This window comes from Danio rerio, chromosome 6 (assembly GCF_052040795.2).
Source record: "Danio rerio strain M-AB ecotype USA chromosome 6, GRCz13ab, whole genome shotgun sequence".
Taxonomy (NCBI): domain Eukaryota; kingdom Metazoa; phylum Chordata; class Actinopteri; order Cypriniformes; family Danionidae; genus Danio; species Danio rerio.
Window position 1 is genome coordinate 46,811,900 of NC_141026.1, and position 23,389 is coordinate 46,835,288.

At 34.2% G+C, this 23,389-nt stretch overlaps 2 protein-coding genes across 7 annotated transcripts in view; one reads left to right on the forward strand and one right to left on the reverse strand.

The window, feature by feature from the left end:
- LOC147836458 (uncharacterized) overlaps positions 1-23,389 on the forward strand; it is a 455,522-nt gene that overhangs the window by 318,170 nt on the left and 113,963 nt on the right. For 4 of the 5 annotated variants that reach the window (XM_087257996.1, XM_087257997.1, XM_087257999.1 and 1 more), the window contains 2 exons: positions 4,745-4,877; positions 5,161-5,214. In XM_087257996.1, the coding sequence (XP_087114122.1) occupies positions 4,745-4,877; positions 5,161-5,214 (187 nt within the window). Of the gene's footprint in view, positions 1-4,744; positions 4,878-5,160; positions 5,215-11,110; positions 11,191-23,389 lie in introns of all 5 variants that reach the window. The other variant, XR_015494101.1, reaches the window with a different exon arrangement.
- cntn3b (contactin 3b) overlaps positions 1-23,389 on the reverse strand; it is a 136,656-nt gene that overhangs the window by 102,413 nt on the left and 10,854 nt on the right. For both annotated transcript variants that reach the window (XR_015494061.1, XM_087257904.1), the window contains exons 2-3: positions 19,281-19,418; positions 13,878-14,022 (exon numbers count right to left, since the gene is read on the reverse strand). Coding sequence is in view for 1 of the 2 variants with exons in the window: in XM_087257904.1 (XP_087114030.1) it covers positions 13,878-14,022; positions 19,281-19,335 (200 nt within the window). In the remaining variant the exon portion in view is untranslated. The remainder of the gene's footprint in view (positions 1-13,877; positions 14,023-19,280; positions 19,419-23,389) is intronic.

A 23,389-nucleotide genomic window follows, 5' to 3' on the forward strand; every position in this document is an offset into this window, starting at 1 on the left:
TAATAATGTGGTAACACTTTATTTTAATGGTCCAATTGAGTATTAGTAGACTGTCTTCTTAATATCTGTTGATATGCTCCTTCAACAGACATTTAACCGACTATAAGAAACTTTGCAAGTACATGTCAACTTACACTAACCCCAACCTAACAGTCTACTAATAATCTAATGAGAATTAGTTGGCAGCAATATATATTAAATTCAACAAACGGACCATCAAAATAAAGTATGAACAATAATGTTGTAAATAATTTCGATTGCACAGGCTAATAAATTTTTTTTTTTACCTCAACGTATTATCAGAAGTTGCGGGTTTCATTTATTTTTTTAACTGTGTATCTATTGTTAACTATAAAGTATCAATAGTCATTGACATGCATTTTACAATATGCCACAAACATCTTGAATGACTACTCCCTTTTTGGGTTCATTGGGTGAAAAACCATATATAGTAACTTCATTGACATTGATTAAAAAAATATTTAAAAGTAAAGAAATATATAAAGTTCAAAAGTCTTGTAATAATCCCCAGGTTTTTTTTACAATGCGTATTTCAACGAGTGCTATATTAAAGGTTAAAAGATTAAAATTCTCTAACATCATACACTCTGAGCCTCAAATATTATATAATTATTTTCCATGGATTAAATATTCTTTTTTTGTATTCAGTCTTTTTTGAAATCTTACTAAAGAACAGCAATGGTCATGATCACAGCAGTAGGTTAGGTGGCAGAATTCACATATCCGGACAATAATTGGTGCATGAATGATCTTTTTTTTTTTTTTAAAGGCTAGATGAAGAATTACAAACAATCCAGTTTCTAAGGAGCCCCTAACAAGAATCAAAAAGGCTTAGTAGTGACAGGGAGCCGAAGTATTTTCACATAATGAGTAGAGGGCCTAGGGCTTCCAGCTCTTTTCTATCCACGACCAAAAGTTCCTTGAGAAGTTTAATGGACAATTATCCTGCCTCCGCAAAACCCAACTGTCCAAGTCTCCATCAGCATCATTGTCATTATGATCCTCTCTGCTATTATTACTGGCACTATTAACATTGCCTCATCATTATTATCATTATCAACCTGATTTCTTCAGACTACATTAATAAACTGCCCAGAGGCACACCATACACCTGCTCATTAGACAAAAATCTGCACAGAAAAAAAGATGTAAAAATTGCAAAAAAAAAAAAAAAAAGTTATAAATAAAAAAAAAAAAAGTGTCATACAAAACTGTCAGCTCCAATTATCTCCCCCCAAAAAACGAGAAAGCAAGCAACATTCAACAAAGATCACGCTGGAGCCGAGTTAATGAGGGCCGACACAAGAGCACCTCTGACTTTCTCTGTGTAATCTCTGCATTTTAACCAGCTCTCCTTCACATTCTCATCTCTCACGTTTGACTGCTCCGCAGACCAGGGTTCAAATCTTTACAATCTAGAAAGCATGCTAGGCAGGTTGAAAATCCTGTCAGGTTAAATGTAGGTTGGGAGAAACAGATCTGGGGCTCTTTCAAAGGATCTAAACCAGTAACACAGAGAGGCTTAAAGTGAGTAAAACTGAGTGCTTTTGATGTGTAACAATGGCAAGGTTGTAGGTTTGATTCCCCAGGAAACATAAACTGATAAATATGTATACTCTGAATGAGATGGATGTGAAGCAGGACTCAGGAACAATGCTAAGGTTTTTTTTTTATTTATTTATTTTTTTGCTGTCTTGTAGGGTCAGTGGTTCAATTTGTACTTGTTTGCCAAAATTCACTAACCCAGGCTCATTATTGATACGTACCCCTGTATAGATTTCCAGACAGCACAAATTACATCCCAGGAGGCACTTTTTTTGCAGTTTTTGTTCTTGCATAATCCACCAGAGGCCCTAAACCCAAGTGTTTTGACAGTGTTTTCAAAAATAATCAGCATGATTTTTACCATGTTTTCAGAACTTATCACGTTCTCACCCTGTTATTTACTTATTTACTTTATTTTTTTTTTTTTGCGTTTTGTTTTACCTGCTTTCTGGAACCGTTTTTACCAGACTTAAACCCCGTCATTGTGGTCAACTCCTATCTGCGTCTCAAGTCTGCAGATATACGTGGCGAGCTACCGGGAAACAGGTTACAGCGAAAAAGCTGTCCACTCAGAGGTAGGCGTTCAGCTGGTAGCGCGAAAAGAAACAAAAGCCGTCATCAGCATCAAACCAGCCCTAGCGTTCATTTTAAAGTCAAGATTACACCATACGCAGCTTTGGCTACATAATTCATGCTCTCCAGAAATAAATATAGGGGTACATTTTCACAATGAGCCTGTGTTGAAATTATTAGAAAGATAGATGACTTTTTGTTGTGCTTGATTAAAGCCTTACTCACACTGTAATTTTTAATAAACCTAAATAAGTGTAGCTTGTCAGACTGCATGAACATGATCTTCATGTCACACTGTAAGATCTCATTTGTCGTAATGTCAGACTGATAGACAATTAAGATGAGCCGAACACGGAAAGCGTTCTAAAATGATACCTCAAAGCAAACATAAACAATCTGTAGAGGTAATTTTGCTCACAGTGTGCCTCAATAACAAAACCAGGGGGAAAAAATAAAATAAAAAAATTACATTTCCTTGTGGTGGTCTGAGGTTGTCACACGGATTGCATTTTCAGATTTGGCACTTCTTGTTTCTTGATGCTTGTCATAAGTGAACAAAATTTGATCGCAGTGGTCATTTAATGGCTGTCAGTAAACACTTCAATGCAATGGTTAAAGAACACAGATTTTAGCCTAGGATTCAGAAATCTTTTAATTTCCAAAATTTGTCTTAGACAACCAAGTTATGGTTGAAATTGCACAGGGCTTAATATTATGGATGCAAAAAGCAAAAGGTATACAGTAGGCTGCTATCACTTAAAGACATGATACACAAATCTGATGTCTATTCATTTTTCTTTCTTTATCTAATTCAGGACTGTGCACATGAAGGTACTTGCTTAAACAAGCATTTTGGCAACATTATTTGTTTATTTATTTGCCACAAAACTGCTATTATTTTAATTCAAGTAGGGTTATATTACCTATACAAGTTCTCTTGAAAGGTCTAAAATTACCTGAACATTTTAATTGGCTAGACTTAGCAAAAAAAACTGACCTTTCGCTGCTCCGAAAACAAGTTTACCTGCATGAAAATCTTCACTCTATGAATGTTTGACAACCACAAAAGCCACTGCTGTTTTATGGCCTCAGACTGTAACAGCCACAGACGAAAAAGGCACAGAATGTCAGATACATTCACTACAGTCAAGGCTTGTTGTGAATTGTTTTCATGCTACAGATAGATAGCTGGATGGATGGATGGATGGATGGATAGATTGGACTGAAATTAAGTTCACCAAAGTATAAATCCTTGCTCTGAGAATGTTTGGCAACCACAAAAGCCACTGCTTCTTTCGCCACAGACTTTAAAACAGTTTGCCTTATCCTCTTTAAAAACCCACATTACCACTTTAATGCAACTTTGGTATGGACCAAAAAGCCACAGAATGTCAGATAGACACTACAGTCAAGGTTTTTGTGAATTGTTTCCATATTGTAGGTCTTCCACTCTGTGCTTTTATCTGAAAAGTGCTAAATGTTCTTTGCAGCGCAGACCAATTATCTAAGTGGAGCGAATGTTACAAGCGAGTGGCACATGTAGCACAGCAGCGTCTGAAGATATGATAAAAACACGATCGCCTGAGCAACACAAAACAGGCCACTAAACCTGTATGACACATTTGAGCTCTACTGAGAATCTTCGTCTTTAAAGCCCTATTGGGGAAGTCAAACAACTCGGTTAAACACCTCAAACAGCGAGACTGGCTTAGCAAACAGAGCTGACAAAAAAGCTGAGAAACACCAAGAGAAATTAAGGCGTTGCAAACTGCACATCACCAGCCTTATAACATCCATATATATCATGGTTTAACAGCAGCTGTGAATTTTTCACAGAGATGACTATTAGTGAAAAAAGATTTTTTTTCCATTACAACTGTGATATATTTGTGATCAAAGAGGGTAAACTTGTGAAAATACAGGAAAACATACATTTTCATTAGAGCAAATTTGTGGACTATTTTCATGGCTACTGTTGACAGACAAACAGATGGTATGTGTTAAATGGCTGTATATCAGCACTGGTGGGAGGCGTGCAATTGAGGCCTTAGTGCCCCCACAAGTGCCAATATGCAGCCATATCGCACTGCTACGAGTGTGATATTGCATTTATACAACAGTTTGACGGCATAATTGTGTATATAAAAACTAAATCAAACATGGAGAGTCTCAAAAACCCTTTTGTATTAGGAACTACTTTCTTCCACTTTGGATTCAAATCATAAGCTATATATATATATATAGCTTAAAGGGGCTAATGATATTGACCTTAAAATGCTTTTTTTATTATTAAAATCTGCTTTTATTCTAGCTGAAATAAAACAAATTTTCTTTCTCCAGAAAAAAAAAAAAAAAAAAAAAAAAATATATATATATATATATATATATATATATATATATATATATATATATATATATATATATATATATATATATATATATATATATATATATATTATCAGTCATACTGTGAAAATGTCCGTGCTCTGTTAGAGCAGATAGATAGAGAGAGTCAGAATAGAGGGTTGAGATGGAAGTATAACAACAGGTTATTATGTACTATAGGATGGCAGGTATGAATAAAACTCAATGAAATTGATTGCAGGGTGGAGATGGACCAGGTGGACCAGAAGATGATGCGGAGGAGCCAGGCACACCGATATATGGAAAGAGGGACCAGGATAAACCACACTAGAGGGCAGATATGCAGACACTACAGATCACAGGGAATGAGAGTGGTGAGTAATCTTAGAACTAGATTAATTACACTGGCCATAGAGAGGGTTTTGTCCTTCATACACTGTAAAAACTTTTTTTATTTAAAAACTTTTTAAATTTTTTTTATTTATTTGAACTTTTTTTTGGTAAAATAATGGCTATTAAACTACAGAAATTTACCGGATATTAACAGACAATGGCAGAAATTTACAAAAAATTTAAATTTAAGGACATTTCTGTATTTAACCTCCGTTATTTTATGGTAAATTTCTGTAATTTAATGGCCTTTCTTTTTTTTTTCAGCACCCCAGCTGCCAGACATTGAGGCTGTGTCTGAAATCGCTTACTACTCAGTAGGTAAAGCATTTGAATTTAAACTTACTACTCAACTGTTAGAAAAGTATGTTCTATACAGCGTGAATGTGAGCAGTATGAATGGAACTGTACTACATCCGGCATTTTGTCATGATCACATGACCTACCTGCATCAGTTGCGTCGCTTCACTCACATTCATGAATTCTCTCACGGGGCATCATGGGATATCGTAGCATGCATCGAATGCGCACTTCAGAATCTCGCCGGAAGTAGTAGGTCATCCGGGTACTTCTAGCATACTGTTTTTCAGACACACTACTCGGCTTGCATACTAGCAAACTATATATTATGGAATTATGCGATTTCCGACGCAGACTGAGTGAGGGTTGGTGAGGGTTCTTATAGTGCTATAGTGATGAACGGGGATAAAGTGCAGGTGTCATCTGATCGTGATCAGAGTGATTGTGGTGACTGGGAGTCAGGAGAATCTCTCCTGGTTCTGAGATATGTATATATGCCAATTCTGACAATTTATTCTTGCCATTTTTTCAATTGCCTTAAAACATAATAATCACAAATTCAAGTTCGCCATGACAATGACAAAAAGTCTTAATTGAAAGATATAGTTTTGCTATTGTAAAGTCAGCATTATTACATTTTATTATCATTACATAAAACTTCACAATTGCTTCTTTTCTTTACATGTTATTTAGTGGTATCAATGGACTTTAATATTCTAAAGCCAATACCATAAAATAAATACCTTTCATACCAATGTTTCAGATCAGCTTAGGGTATCTTCATTAAGAATGTGCTCCAATAGAAAACTGTTTTAATAGTTATCTCTATTTCTAAAAAATAATAATCACAATAACACTGTTTTAACCATATTTTTAAAAGGTAAATGCACCTACTGGCCACTTTATTAGGTTAACCTGTCAAACTGCTCGTTAATGCAAATTTAAATTCAGCCAATCACATGGCAAGACAGTAAAAAATGTTGCATGGTCTAATAAGTCTCGATTTCACTCGGATAGTAGGGTCAAAATTTAGCATCCACAGCATGAAAGCATGGTTCCATCCTGCCTTCCATCAACGGTTTAGGCTGGTGGTGGTGATGCAATGTTGAGGGGGATATTTTCTTGGCACACTTTGGGCCCATTATTAACAACTGAGCATCGTGTCAACGCCACAGCCTACCTGAGTATTGTTGTTGACCATGTCCAGCCCTTTATCACCACAGTGTACCCATCTTCTACAAATCTGCAGCAACTGCATGATGCTCATGTCAATATGGACCAAAATCTCTGAGGAATATTCCTAGTACTTTGTTGAATCTATGCCGCGAAGGATCAAGATGGTTCTGAAGGCAAAAAAGGGTCCAACCCAGTTCTAGTATGGTGTACCTAATAAAGTGGCTGGTGAGTGTAAATGCCGTACATGCAGTCTTAGTGAAAAAAAAAAAAAAAAAAAAAAAAAAAAAAACATGACTAATTCAAACTTTTGGTAGTTTGTTTAAAACAAACAAAAAATATAATAATAATAATAATAATAATAATAATAATAATAATAATAATAATAATAATAATAATAATAAATTATTTAGGTTGTAACCCTGTAAAAGAATAAAGCAACTAAAAAAAACCAAAAAACTAAAAAAACAAAAGAAAACAAAAGAAAAGAAAAGCAGAATGCAGCCAAGTGATCTTCTCTGACTCAGCTCTGACTTACTTTTCCATGGAATCTGAAACTGAGATGCAAAATAGCCTGGCACATTGACTTCTCAAGGTTCACACCGGCCCCTGCAGACACTGAAATACCACAAGACTTTGCTGGAATACGGACAATTTCTCTTGACAAAGAAAGTAGCAGGATGTTCTTTAGAGACTCTTCCTCCACTTATTCTTTTGCAGCAAAATTGGCCTCTCTTCAGTCAACATTAGCTGCCTCGACTGAACACACTCGAAATGACTGCTGGGCTGAGACTGAACCTTTCTGGTGCCTCTTCACTATTTTTTTTTGGATGCATTTAAGTCAGGCATTGAGGAATTTACTGCTGGGGATAAATTTACTGCACAAATGTCAATTTTAGCTTTGAAAATTTATCTTTAAAGCGTCACCAATCTTATCAGTGTCTCGATGTATTGCGGTAAAGTTCACTGAAGGATGGGTGTAGGTTTTATCAAACACACAGAACGAAAGTTTCACTAGAATCCACAGATTAAATCGAGGTGATCTTTAAAGCCAGGCAATACAGATTTTACAGTAATACTGGTTTTGGTGGAAGCTACTTTGAAACTGTAGCTTGCTAAAAAAAAAACTTAAGAGACAGAAATTGAAGACATAGAAGAAGTAATATTTTTAGTTCCACTTTATATTAAGTGGCCTTAACTAAAATGTACTTACACTGAAACTAATCATTTGTTACAATTCACTTATTGTGTAAATACATGCATGTAATTACACTGCTGACCATTTCTTACACCTTAACTCATCCATAAACCTCAGCCACCTTACATGTAGCTAAGGCCACTTAATATAAAGTGGGACCATTTTTGTAATAACATAATGTCTTTTCATACATTAAAATGTTTGTTCTAAGCCAAAAAAAAAAAAAAACAACAACAATAGTATTGTAACTCTTTTAACATAGGCTCATTCTGAAAACGTAGCCCTTTATCCGTTTCTGAGACTGCAAATTATGTAGCCAGAGGTATGGTTGCATTTAAATTTTTAAACGGATGCTACGGGGTGGTATGACGCCATTCGGCTTTCCCGCTGTAACCAGTTTGTCCCTTTAGCTTGCCATGTACGTCGACGAACTTGAGATGCAGAGAGTTGATCACAACGACAGTTTGAGTCAGGTGAAGAACAGTTCCAGGAAGCGGGTAAGACAAAAACAGAATCCAAAAAAATAAAATAAACAAGTAAATAACAGGGTGAGAATGTGGTAAAATATGAAAATTTAGTAAAAATCAGACGAGGGCTTTTCTTTTTCTGGATTGCTTTTGAAAATTTCTGGTTGGGTTAAGGCAAGCGGTTGGGCAGGTCAATCAATAAAATTGGTTGAGTTTAGGGAAGGGGGAGCGTAAGTCAGTCAATCAGTCATTCAGTCAAGCAGTCAGTCAACAGCGGCCTCTGGTGGGTTTACGAAAGAACAGCAGGCACAAATGGCACTTGCAAGAGAAATTTGAGATCTCAAAATGTGTACACAGCGGCCTCTCATGTATTTGCAAAAACAGAAACTACAAAAAACGTACGTCCTGGGACGTATTTCATGGTCTTCAGAAATGTATATATAGGTATGTTTTCAGAATGTGCTTGGGTTGAATTCTTTACCATGCTTTACATAAAATTTAAAGTATTTATAAGTTATTGTAACAGTAGTTTATATACCAAAAAAGTCAATATTAGAACAATAATAATTTATTGGTAATTTTATCATTTTAACTTGGAACAAAATTAAAAAAAAATATTTTTTTTTATAAAACGAGAGAAAGCTGCTAACATAAATTAAATTGCTAGAATCAGATCACTCACTGAAAAAGTAGTATTTTAACAGAAAGAATTGTAGTGATGTGGCCGCTGAGAATGTGTGTGTAAAGGAACTTGATCTTGCGTTACACCATTGTATTTCTTAGCATTTCTTTGTATTTCTCTATATTAAAAACAACTGATCTACTACTTTCACACTACTGACAGGTTTTTTTTTTTTAGTGTAAGTTTCAAATTACAGCTAAACAAATCATTATAGAACAGGTGACTGACACTCTTAAGTCGATCTCTCTCTTTTGTATTATGAAGTACTGTATTTATGCCATAGTAATCTGATATTGCTTGCTTTGCTTTGGTTTTTTCAGGGTTAATTGTTGTGAAATCCCAGTTGCAACAGAGAAATACTTTCGTCATCACTTTAGACATTACGCTCGAGAATCATTCAAATATTAAAGTGACGTTTGTAAAGTAGCTACAGATTCTGCTGTTCTGATGGTCAGCTGCAAATGTGAATATATGGTGGAAGAAAGTAGCTCCTCGTAAAAAAAGGATTTTTTAGACTCTTTGTTTTAATTTCTTTTTTATATACATGATTATGCCTTCGAATTGTGCCTATGCCTTGTTGTAAAAATGCAGTTGTATGGGACAATAAGACACTCAGCCTGTGGCCACGAGCAAACACACGCCTTCCACTAGTGCCAATACACAGCCATATCGGACTGCTTCTCATGTGATATTGCTCATAGTAGTACTATTTCTGTTAGCGCTGATTGCTCCTTTATGGTGCAAAAAGTAAATGGTTATAATTTCCAAATGTGTAAAATCAATCACACTCAGCTGGTTCAAGAAAAATAATTTTCATGACAATCTGAAACCAAACACACCTAATATCCGTAAGAAAAGAATTAAGAGAATTAAGGGATTCCAGTGTATTTCAGTGTGACAAAGCTGAAAATGACTGTTTTGCATTTTGTTGAATATATGCATAAGCCACTTTATTTGCTTTCCACCCGGGTTTATTTATGGTTTCACATCTGCATAAATAAACCAAGAGCGAGGTCGAGAAGTCAAACTTTTTTTTTTCGACCTTGGAGACAATTACTGCTTGCAAAAAAGTAAAGGAAGCATGGCAACTAAAAACTGTCAGTGTGCTCTTCGCTCTTTCATTGATACTCTCGTAATGTTAAATCACCACAAAGATGCACTAAAGGGAAATGTAAGCATTTAAATCGAATGTCACTCACAAGGTTATTACTTCCCTCCCTTGTGCTTGCCTGAGCATTTACATGATGCTGACCCAAGCTACGAAACACAATATACCACAGAGCCGGAGAACGCCGCTATTTTCAGAGCAGACGCCTCACCAGGGAATACACGGGACGGTATCTTAGGATCTCGAGCACAAATTAGTCATTTAGACCCCTCCCAATTTCAAAGCCAATTTCCGTTCTTACAGTACTGTAGCTTACGTTTACCCTCTCGGAAAGATAAATCTGGCATGCTAATTCCTAAAAGCTCTTGCTGAGATGTGTACACAGCACACAAGTAATGAATCTCGAACATATCTCTGTAAGTAGGCTAAATTTTTTTTAGCAGAACACAAAAGTAAGTTTTTTTTTCATTAAAAATCTTAATTAGCATGACAGTTTTAAAGCTAAAAACATTAAAGCTACTCTAGGCGCAACTAAAAACAATTTACAGAGAAAAAAAAAAAGATAGCAATGAGCTCAGGTATTAAAATGTAAAAATAAATAAAACTGGTATGCTAATTCCTAAGGCTCTTGCTGTTATGTGTACAATCTCATACAAAGCCCCATATTTAGGCTAGATTGCCCATTTATTTTAACCAATCTGATACATGTTTAAAGTTATTGCAACTGGAAAGCAAATGGGAAATGGGTTGCAGTCGTATGCCACTGGGAGAGGCTTTTAGAAATTCAGTATGATAGATTTATGCAATGGCAGACCCAAAGGACAAATACATAAATACTTAGTTTGTATTTATGCAAACAAGTAATACTGAATGACAAAGGATGTCTCCTTTTGGACCCAGCTACACAAAATATTAGCTACATGACCAAACTGCTAAAACATACTGGATATGAGTCATGACAATTAGCATATTTTCAGAAAAAAAAAGTCAAATCCTAATTAGTATGCCAATATTAATGCTTAAAAACATCAATGCATCTCTTGGTGAAACTACAAATAAAGTTGTAATTAACAGTGAACAAATATATTAAAATGCAAAACAGAAAGTAAAATGTTCATAATTTTATTTAGTTATATCATAAATATCTATACAACATCATACAATATTAATATTAGGTTAGATTTAGCTTGTGATGTCACTTGATTAAATCCAATCTCAGTGTCTAAGGGCAATGTTAGTTTGATGTCTAATAACGATGTGAAATGACGTTAATATTTGGTTGATATTAGGTTGTGTTGAAAAGCGATCAAAATCCAATGTCAAGCTAACATCTTAAACCAATGTCCTACTTCTGACATTTATTCGTCAGGTATGGCAAACATAATCCAACATCTGAAAGACATCATATGTCCACATAACGACAAGCTGCAACATTATTAGACATTGATATTTGGTTGATTTTAGGTTGGACGTTGAACATTGACGTTGACCTGACGTGGGATTCTGATGTCAACCTGATTTTCCTTTGCAAAGAAAACACAACGTCTCTACGACATTGGGGTACAATGTCAATCTGACATTATGTTGACATCTTGGGCCTGCTGGATAAATTTAAAACAAGTAACGTTAATTGCTAAAGCACTTGCTGATATGTGCACATAGCATATAAGTAAATAAAATTAAACAATAATTTCTGCATGTAGGCTAAATTGACGTTTTATATGTACTGATATACAGTATGTTTAAAGTTATTGTACTGGAAAGCAAATGGAAAATGGGCTGCAGTCAGATGCCACTGGGACAAGCTTTTAGAAACACAGTAGTTTACTGGATTTATGCAACACCAGACCCAATGGATAAATACGTAAACACTTACTTTGTATTTATGCAAAATAGTTATTCTGAATGACTAAGGATATCTCATTTTTGGACCAGCTACAAAAAAATAATAAAATAAAATAGATAACAAAATAGTAGCTACATGGCCAAACTACTAAAACATGCTGTATGTGAGTGATGACAATTAGCATATTTTCAGAAAATTAATTAGTATTACAAAGTTAAAGTTAAAAACACAAAATCTAGCCTGCATAAATGTGTACAGAGAAAGCTGAAAGTAGCAATGAACAAGGATATTAAAAAGCAAAACAGAAATAAAATGTTATATCATAAATAAAAAAATAAAACAAATAAATAATAACCGCTAAAGCACTTGCTGATATGTGCAGACAGCACATAAGTATGTAAAATTAAATAATTATTTCTGTATGTAGGCTAAATTGACATTTTTTAGCAACTATGTTGATATACTTACTGTGTGTTTAAAGTTATTGACACAGGAAAGCAAATTAAAAATGGGTTACAGTCAGTTGCTACTGGGACAAGCTTTTAGAAATCCAGTAGTTTACTGGATTCATGCAATGGCAGACCCAAAGGATAAATACATACTTAATTTGTATTTATGCAGAAATGTTATTCTGAATGACAAAGGATGTCTCATTTTTGACCGAGCTACAAAAAATAGTAGCTATAATATTTATTATGACAAAAATAACATCAGGTACAACTAAAACAAAAAAATGGGTTACAGTCAGATGCTACTGGGACAAGCTTTTAGAAATCCAGTAGTTTACTGGATTTATGCAACGGCAGACACAAAGGATAAATACATAAACACTTAATTTGTATTTAAGCATACTCTCAGAAAATTAATTAGTATTTCATTGTTAAAGCTAAAATCGCCAAATTTAGGTGCAAAAAATGTGTATGGGGAAAGAAAAAAATAGCACCGAACAAAGATATTAAAAAGCAAAACAGAAATTAAAATGTTACATTATTTTAAAAAAATTACATTAATTGCTAAAGCACTTGCTGTTATGTGCACACAGGTATGTAAAATTGAACAATTATTTCTGTATGTAGGCTAAATTGACATTTTAAGCAAATATGTTAATATGCTGTATAATTAAAGTCATTGACACTGAAAAGCATATGAAAAATGGGTTGTAGTCTGATGCTACTGGTAGTTTACTGGATTTATGCAACAGCAGACCCTCAGTGATGACAATTAGCAAATTTCTAGAACAAAGCTTCTTGTTAAAAATCTTAATAAGGAGGACAATAATAAATAAAAATAAAAATAAAAAAACAGATGCAGCTAAAACTCTATAAGAGAAAGTTGACAGGCTAGAAATAAAATAGAAATAAAATTTTAATAAAATAATATGCATAAAAAATGTTAATGCTAAAGCATAAAGCTCTTGTTGATATGTGTACACAGTATGTAGGCTAGACTGCAATTTTTTAGCAAATCTGTTGATGCACATTTAAATTTATTGACACTGGAAAGCGAATGGAAAATGGTTCACAGTGGGATGCCACTTGGGTAAGCTTTTAGAAATACAGTAGTTTAGTGGATTCATGCAATGGCAGACCTAAAGGATAAATACATACTTAATTTGTATTTATGCAGAAATGTTATTCTGAATGACAAAGGATGTCTCATTTTTGACCGAGCTACAAAAAATAGTAGCTACAATATTTATTATGACAAAAATAACATCAGGTGCAACTAAAACAAAAAAGCTGAAAGGGTATAAATATTAAATATGTACATATGAATAAAATATTAGACCATAAGTGAAAAAAATAATAATAATAATAATTCAAATGTATGAAGCTCTTACTGATATGTGTACACAGGAAGTATGTAGGCTAGACTGCCAATTGCCTTTTTTTAGCAGCAAATCTGTTGATCCACATTTAAGATTATTGACACCGGAAAGCAAATAGAAGATGGTTCACAGTTGGATGCTACTGGGATTGGCTGATAGAAATACAGTAGTTTGCTGGATTTATGCAATAACAGACCCCAAGGACAAATAAATTGGCTCTCACCTGGAAAATCAATAGCAATCAGCGCCATTACTTTTCAAGTTGATCCTTAAGGGAATAAGCTGCCAATTTGCCAAAGCCAACCACCTTAAATGGTTTGTAATAGCAATGAAAGGATGCATAAATTGCTATCATAGGACGCTAGATTAGACTCATTCCTACCTGTATTGAGGAGAAGGGACTCCAGACGCCTCACAGCTTAAAACAGTCTCTTGTTGAGGGGAATAGATGGGTAGTATCAGGTCTTCTGGTTCTCGTTTCCAGCTTGGACCAGAGAATTTAGCGTCCTCTGCTTGTGCTAATGAGACTGAGACAGACAGAAATATGTATTTTACTTTAATATTTGAATATGCAGTCATTTAGTCTAACTTTATATTCCTTTATGGCAATTTTAGGTTGATCCTCGATGGTTTGGATGCGCTACTATATTTCAGAACATTCATAATTAGTAAACTGTCTACTTGAATGGTTTAAATAACCTGTAAAAATAACCTGCCAGACAAGTATAAAATATTTTTAATGCTTCACTGTCATTCAGTAAAACATACACTTACCGGCCACTTTATTAGGTACACCTTTCCAACAGCATGTTAATGCAAATATCTATGCATGTACTGTATACATGGTCAAGACGAACTGCTGCAGTTCAAACTGAGCATCAGAATGGGGAAGAAAGATGATTTAAGTGACCTCGTGCGCGGCATGGTTGTTGGTGCCAGACAGGCTGGTCTAAGTATTTCAGAAACTGCTGATCTACTGGGATTTTCATGCACAACCATCTCTAGGGTTTACAGAGAGTGGTCCAAAAAAGAGAAAATATCCAGTGAGTGGCAGTTCTGTGGGTGCAAATGCCTTGTTGATGCCAGAGGTCAGAGCAGATTGGCCAGACAAACACTTGTACAATCGAGGTATGCAGAGGAGCATCTCTAAATGCACAACTAATACAACCTTGAGGGAGATGGGCTACAGCAGCAGAAGACCACACCGGGTCCCACTCATGTCTGCTAAGAACAGGAAACTGAGGCTACAATTCGCACAAGCTCACCAAAATTGAACAATAAAACATTGAAAAAATGTTGCCTGGTCTGATGAGTCTCGATTTCTGAAGCGACATAAGGTAGAGTCAGAATTTGGCATCAACAACATGAAAGCATGGATCCATCCTGCCTTGTATCAACGGTTCAGGCTGGTGGTGGTGGTGTAACAGGATATTTTCTTGGCACACTTTACCTACCAAACAACCTGAGTATTGTTGCTGACCATGTCCATCTCTATATGACCTCAGTGTACCCATCTTCCAGCAGGATAATGCACCATGTCATAAAACGCGAATTATCTCAGACTGGTTTCTTGAACATGACAATGAGTTCACTGTACTCAAATGGAGCAAATGGAGCAATAGAGCACCTTGAGATGTGGTAGAATAGGAGATTTGCATCATGGATGTGCAGCTGACAAATCTGTGTGATGCAATCATGTCAATATGGACCATATCTCTGAGGAATATTTCCAGTGCCTTCTTGAACAGTACCAGTTCTGAAGGCAAAAGGGGTTCCACCCGGTACTAGTAATGTATTAGTGTACCTAATAAAGTGGCCAGTGAGTGTATGTATTTATGTAAAAATAAAACAACACACTTATTCCTAGATGTGCTTAATAAATTAAATAATATATGTTTATAATAGTAAAAATGTGTTGTTGACAAATTAGTACTTGCCAAAGTGCACAGATGCAATATTAATTCCAAAAATAATATACAGTGCATTAACATATCATAAATACATTAGGTTAAAGGCATAATACAGTATATCAGATTTAGCTCTTTTTTACACTACTGTATGTACAAAACAAAAGGGTAACACTTTATCATAAGGTTGTATTAGTCAAAGTTAGTTTACTAACATGAACCATAAACAACACATTTATTGCAGTATTTGTTCATGTAATTAACATTAGTTAATGAAAAAGCAGTTGTTCTTTGTTAATGTTAACTCACGGTGCATTAATTCATGTTAACAAGTATGAATTTGGATGTTATTTATGCATTAGTAAATGTTGAACTATGATTAATACATGCTCTCAAAGTATTGTTCATTATTAGTTCATGTTAGTAAATACAATAACTAATGAAACTTATTATAAAATGTGACCAACAAAGGTTTACATAACATTAAATTTTTTGTCACCTAAAACAGTGTTTGAAAAAAAAAATTGCCTGATTATATTTTGCGTGCTTGGAGAGCTCATATGATAATGGTAAAAGATATCCACAACTACAGTAAATGCCATTATTCACACATCTTTGGCAGCTCTATGCACCTCATTTTTCTAGAAGTGTGCTTCAGGAGACATTACGCCCCCATTGTTAGAATATTATGTAATATATCTAAATAGATTCCAAAGGCTTGCGGCCGTGATTTTCTCTGTATTAATTAAGATTATACAGGGATCCACCTTGAAGCCACATATACAAAGCGGCCAGAGAATTCATGCTGAAACACCATACTACAGGAAAATAAACTTCTGTGTCAGCAGCTGTTGTGGAAAAATCAACAGAGGAATGGTTGTGTGTATCAATTCTGAAATTACAAACCATGGGTTACTTGATGCATGTACTGGTTATAATTGTTCTTTGTTTTGGTTTCATCAATAGAGGAAGAAAATAAGTAAATTTTGTCTATATATATATATCTATATATCACATGGACATTTATTGATAAATTTTAGCTTTTAAATACTGCCACCAATGAACAAAAATAAGTTGCCTTTTAGTTGTATTTGAAAAATATCATCCAGAGAGAGGAAAATAGGCAGCGGTTTCTGCTGAGATACAAGTAAACCTCAATCCCAGGTTTCCTGATAATAATCTTTGACAAACAGGTATCGGGACACAGCTTCACTGCAGCCTTTAGGGAGACCAAGCATACTGTAGATGGATATAAAGACTGGGTGAAGAAAAAATATTATATATCAGGGTTCCTACAGTTATCTCAAACCATGTTTTGTTATTTAAAGGTGCAGTAGGTGATTGTCTTCAGAAATATTTTTTGTTGTGAAAGTCTCTTCACATTTCAATAGTAATAAATTAAAGTAAATGATCTAAATGTATTTATATGTATTTTGAATTCTGGGTAAAAAAAAAAAGAAAATATATATATATATATATATATATATATATATATATATATATATATATATATATATATATATATATATATATATATATATATAATGAATATAATAAAATAAAATAAAAATGTTCATCCAATTAAAAGTTGTCAGGCAGATAATTCCCATGATTCTGATAAGTAGCCCAAACTGTCTGTCAGCAAATATAGATTTGTAGAACTGCGCACCCCTTTTCATGCAGATACTCCGATGCGCGTACATGCATGACGCGATCACATGGACTCGAATGACAGCGGTAAAAATAAATCCTGAATCAAAAATTTTAAATCCTATATCAATATTGGAGTTACTTTTGCGCGCTGGAGGAAGGATGACAACATGGCTGATGTATTTCTTTTAGACAGGTAATGTTCTGTTATGTTATGTATCTGTTATTTTAGTCACGTAAAGCTGCTTTAGATTTTGTTGTGTTATGAATAGGCTATACGCACAGAAGTGTTGTTCAGCCACAGAAATCTTCTGGCGAAAGCTTGATGTGACTATTTTTAAATTCGTAAGGGAACTTTTACAACATTGATAATGTAGAACTTTTATTTAGTTTACCAACAAAACATAAGTAAATAGCATTATTCTGCCTAGCCCGCTTTACTGAGGTGAAGTTGGTTTTATATTCACATTGGTTAATTTTTAAACAATGACAATCTGTGCCGCAGTCCTTTAATTGTTTACAATGCTATTCTGAATATTCAGTCTAAAATAGAATGTAAGTATGCCTTAGTAATGTGTAATTTCTGCACACCACTGACCAACCACTAAGCATAGTATGGTCGCTTTAGGACAAAGCATGTGAGAGTGAGACCAGCGATCCTTGCAATATTGCACATTATGACAAGTTTTGCTTGCTAACTACACAACTGAAAACATGCTAGATATAATACAGTTTTTCATTAAAAATTGTACTGTTATAAAGTACGATAACTGACGAATGACATGATCTAGTGGGTCTTTGTCATCTTTATTGAGCGTGTTTGCGATTTCAGGAACCGTGAATTTGGACGGCAGGGGAGTGACTAAAGCAAATTATATACAAAACACTAACATATATATTTATATATATATTGAGATAATAAAGTAATTATGGAGAAAGAAAGAACAGCCGAACGGAATACAGAGAAGAGGGAGACAAAGAAATAATCATTATTAGCACATAGCTTGCATTTTTAACATATTGTTAGCATGATCATGTTACTAGCAGAATTTCTAGCGTGTTGCAGTTAGCATGTTTACTATGTTGCTAGCAGGTTTTCACCCCAAACATTAGCATGATTTAGAGTTTTGGCAGAATTGTTCTTTATGAAGAAAGTGGTAGTTTTTTAATTTGTTTATTTTCATACGATAGCTAGCATGTTTAGTATGTTGTTAGCATGTTTTAATATTATGCAAGCATGAATTATCTGTATTTTATCACATTGCTTGTTTCTATCTTGATTAGCAAAATGCTAAGCACACAGCCACAAGACTTCTTCTAATTTATCTGAAATAATTTACTACATATAAAAACAAATAATGATAATAATAATAATAATTTAACCATGGTTCATTTGTGGCAAAACTGTGGTGATATATAGTGCTCAGCATAATTGAGTACACCCCAAATTTTTATTCTCAGTAATTATAGACAATGTATTTTGGTGCATTTAAGCAAAACTGATTAATTAAACAGTTATATTTATTAAAATAATATTTTTGTCACCAAACATATTTAGAAATAGAAAGATAACACAATCAAATTCAAGCAAAATATTGCAAAAATATATACAATCTACAAAATTTCAACTAATTTTGTCAATGTTTTGCTTCTCTTGAATTTTCCTCTTTTTTTAAATTTGTATTTTATATTTTTCTATAACATATAAATTTGGGTGTACTAGTTTTTAGACCGTTATCTTGTTAGATAAGCTTCAGATTTGGCTTCAGTACTCTGTACATATACAATGTATATTTTCAAATATAATATGGTATAGCTTCCTATTAAAAAAAATATGAGTTTAAAAGATTAATTTGTAAAGGGTGCACTCATATAGGCTGAGGACTGTAAATGGTAATTATTGAGTTTAATTATTAAAATCAAATTGATCAATAAAAATTGGGGACTTTCACTCCATGTGTCTAACTGTTATTTCTTTTCTGAACACAATATGATAATCAAGTTCAATGGCATTCAAAATAACAATCTATTCCACATGAGTGCGCAAATAAACTCATCAAACCTCAGTGTCTCCTCTCAAACCTCCTCGGAGGACTGAATGAATCCAAGGATTAAGATCGTAATGAAATTCTTTCTTTCATGACAGTCCATTAAACATAAACTTCGAGCACCAAAATAAAAACAGAAAGAAAGTCAGCAGTTTGACAAACAGCAGGACAATAATTTACCTGCGAGGCAGCCAATGATTGATAGCGCCACAAGTCGTTTCCATAGTAACGTCATCTTTAGTTGCCAAGGGCAAGTATGACTCTCATCCAATTGCTTGTGAATGGAATGATTTCTCCCTTGAATGTGAGACGTATAATCTGTGGGGGAAAGTAATTACAGAAATAATTAAAATAAGACATTCTGCGTCAAAAAAAAAATGACAGACACACTGCTTTTATAGACAGATCTGAAAGACTGCACCTCTGCTGAAGCGATCACCTTGACTGTCAGGACAAACGCTAGTGAAACATTGTTGGATCACAAAGAAAGTTAACAACTGAGATGTTTTCAATGTGATGCCAACTAAAATATTAAAGAACTGCAAACAAAAGCCCTCAGAGACTAGAGTCAAAATGTGCAGAAAATCAATGCGATGATGTTTTGAGTGTGAATGACAGATGGGAGCGACGCTTGGATGGAAGAATAAAACAAGAAAGCAGACAGTTATAGAAACCCCCAACTGTTAACTCTATATTCATCCTGCATTAAAAAAAGAGAGAAACTGCTTTTGAGATCCTGTGCTTTTGTTGTGAAGCTTGATGTCGTCTAAATTATGCATTATTATTTGTGAGACCGAAAGGAACAAACAGAAACCTGCAACATCAGAGAAATAAGGGGGCTGGAGTTTATTGACCTCAAAAGCTACTTTCTCTCGACTATTAATAGGAGCTAGGAGCCAACCTAAATACCGTTAGCTGCTTTCATTAGCACATACCGTAGAATTCCACCCACATTTACAGGCAAAATGACATCGTCTGAGGCCCTGGGTTTAATCTGACAGTATAATTCGCAATGCCTCCTCGGAGGATATTTCATTTTGATTACCAGAAATGCAGCCATTTTGCATCCACGCTGTTTATGGATATCTTCATTTTACTGTGAAATTCTTGTGTTCAAACAGATGGAGTTTAACCAAACGGAACATAAAGCAGGGGTCTGGAGTTTTTTAAAGTTCATTCATTCATTTATTCATTTTACTTCAGCTTAGTGCATTTATTCATTAGGAGTTGCCACAGTGGAATGAACCGCCAACTTATCCAGCATATGCTTTAGCCTAGCCCTGCAGCTGCAACTCAGTGCTAGGAGACACTCTCTCATTCACACACATACACTATGGCCGATTTAGTTTATTCAATTCAGCTATACCACATGTCTTTGGGCTGTGGGGGAAACTGGAGCACCCAGAGAAAAGCAACACAAACACAGGGAAAACATGCAAACTCCACAAAGAAATGCCAACTGGCACTCGAACCAGCGGCTTTCTTGCTGTGAGGTGACAGTGCTAACCACTGAGCAACCGTGCTGCCAATTTTTTAAAGTTAAACAATGTTAAACTGAAAGGATTATTTCAGCCTCCATCATTTCATTACATTTTTATTTGTCTTCAGGACACAAATGAAGTTATTTTTAATCTAATCAGAGATATTTGTGCATCTCTGCTGAATGCCTATTCACACAAAACTCAAACACTGCTTCAAAGCCGTCCATAAAGAGATTAAAAAATAAATCCATATGAATCAAGCAGTTTAATATGAAGCTCAAATGTGCTGGAATGAAAAAAAAATTCTTCATTTGTGTTCAGCAGTTCACACAAAATGCAATGCAGGCCTGTAGCCAGCCTGGTGAAAGAAGTGGTTCTTTTTTTCTTAAAAACTGGACCTTTGCAGTTATTTGCCTCATTTCCTATTTAGTTATGAGATTTAAATTTTATATCTGCATTTTAGTAACATTGCAAGCACTATTTTTGTAGCTAGATTGGCTTGTCGAATAGTCATCATAACCATATATTTTGATGTACCAAATATTCCCTACAGACTTAGAATCAAGAATATTTTTAAAATACTAATTAACTACATCATATATCGTTAAAAAAATAGGAATCTGATTAAGTTTCAAATTAAATTCTGTAGACTTTTGTCATTTATTAGGCAAATAACAAAATGACCATGCAGGGGTGCGTTTCCCAAACAACGATGTAACTGGCGACTGAACTATCATAATACTATGCATCATTTAGGACAAAAAATGTAGTTATGAGTGTTTCCCAAAACTGTAGTTGCTCTGTCACAGATCTATTGTTGAACCAAGTTATAATGTAAAACGTCCCTTACAACGCTCTAAACAGGGTGGAGTAACAACTTCCTTAGAGAAAAAAGTTTTGGTAAAAACATGCTCTCGTTTCCCATATTAATTGAAATGTATGTAAACGGCACATATAGGGCCTATGTTTCCCTTACAAATATTATTTGAGAATTTTTCATAATCTATAGTTAATCTATACACTTAACTAACATGTAATCTCATATTTAAATCATTTAAATAATAAATGGTTTAATTTACAGTAGGCTATTTATTAAGAAATAAAAAAGTCCTACTCTATAATAATATATAATAATAAAATAATAATAATAATAATAATAATAATAATAATAATAATAATAATAATAATAATAATAATTATTATTATTATTATTATTATTATTATTAAGTTACATAGTGTTTATTTATTTATTTTTATTTTTAAGTACAATTTGACATTCAATTCACTGGAGAAATGTTCTAACCAACAGGCCCATGTCATATAGGCCTACAGTACAGTTACGTTCCTTACTAAATAACCTACTATTAATTAAAACCATTAAAGTATGCTATATGTTTTTGTTTTCATAAGCTTTAAAGACATTATCTCAGCCTTTAATGATAGGTCATATATAGCTTTCATCATGAGCTACAGCTGCGTTCAAAATAGCATAGATATTTTCAAAGTGCACTACGAAAGGAGCGCAATTGTCATTATGAAGATCGCTAAAACTTAACTGTAAAAACACTTGCAAAGCAAATTACAAGATAGATGACTTTAATGTTTGTCTGTTTATAAATCATTCCAAGTTTAAATGTTGGAACGTTCTAAATCAATAGGGCATCTGAGAGATAACTGGGACTAGAACACAACCAGCAACTATGCTTCTACAACTCTAGAGGTGTAGTTGCAAGTGTACAAGTTTGCGATGCAGTTTGCAAATGTTTGTTGGAACAACAGATTTGGGAAACGCCAAATCAACAAACTATGTTTGTATCGACCGAACTTGCAATCTTAGTTGGCTAATAATGGTTTTCGGAAATGCAACTTCAATTTTCTTCAGTCAAAATTTGGCCATTTCAATAAAAAATATTTAAAAGATTTTGAATAAAAATTACTCTTAAATGTTTTCTCTATTTAAAAACAATGCAGGACTTCTCTTACATCAAATTGTGTGTTTTCTTGCACAGCTGGACATTAGACTCATGAAAAATGTTTGTTAGCATTGGCCAAAACTAGCTGAAGTCACATCGAAACCACAGCCTACAAAAAATTCCGCTTAGTCTTAAAGCCTTTTTCAAAGGGCTATTTTCACTATTTATGATGGCATAGCAGTCAAAACAGGACAAATGAGCTGATTATGGGACAAATTCTGCAGTTAGTGATATGTGGATATTCCAAACGACCAGAACCCCCCCTGGTTAGTACAGGCCTGCAATGTGTGCAAAAGCAATGATTAAAAAAAGGACAGTAGACCGTAGAAAATGCACATGTCAAAATGAAAAGCAATATACATTAAATGCAATACATTTTTCACCACAAATATTAATTATTTATTATACATCCATATTTATTAGTACACTGATGAATTGACTAAATAGCCCAAGTGATTCATTTTTATTACAATGCCTATAAAATTGACTGCCAACCCAAATAAATAAATGATAAAAATCCATAAATATAAAATGACAAATGATTTTTGATGGTATAATGTCCACTAAAATATAGATAGTGATGTCTCATTTCTTCTACTCTGAGCTTTTCTATGCGCTGTGAGGCTCTAGATCAAAAAGCTGCATTTACTCTGTTACTCTAAAAAGTTATCTTGACAGACTGGTGAGCACTGTGGGATTTTTATAGCATTTCATGAGGGCTTCACTCCTGTGAGAATTGGAGATTTTTCTTTACTTGCTTTCGAAAAGCCCTAACTGTCACAGTTCTAGCTCTATAGCCTAAGGCCATATGATTTTTTTTTCATCTAAAGAACCA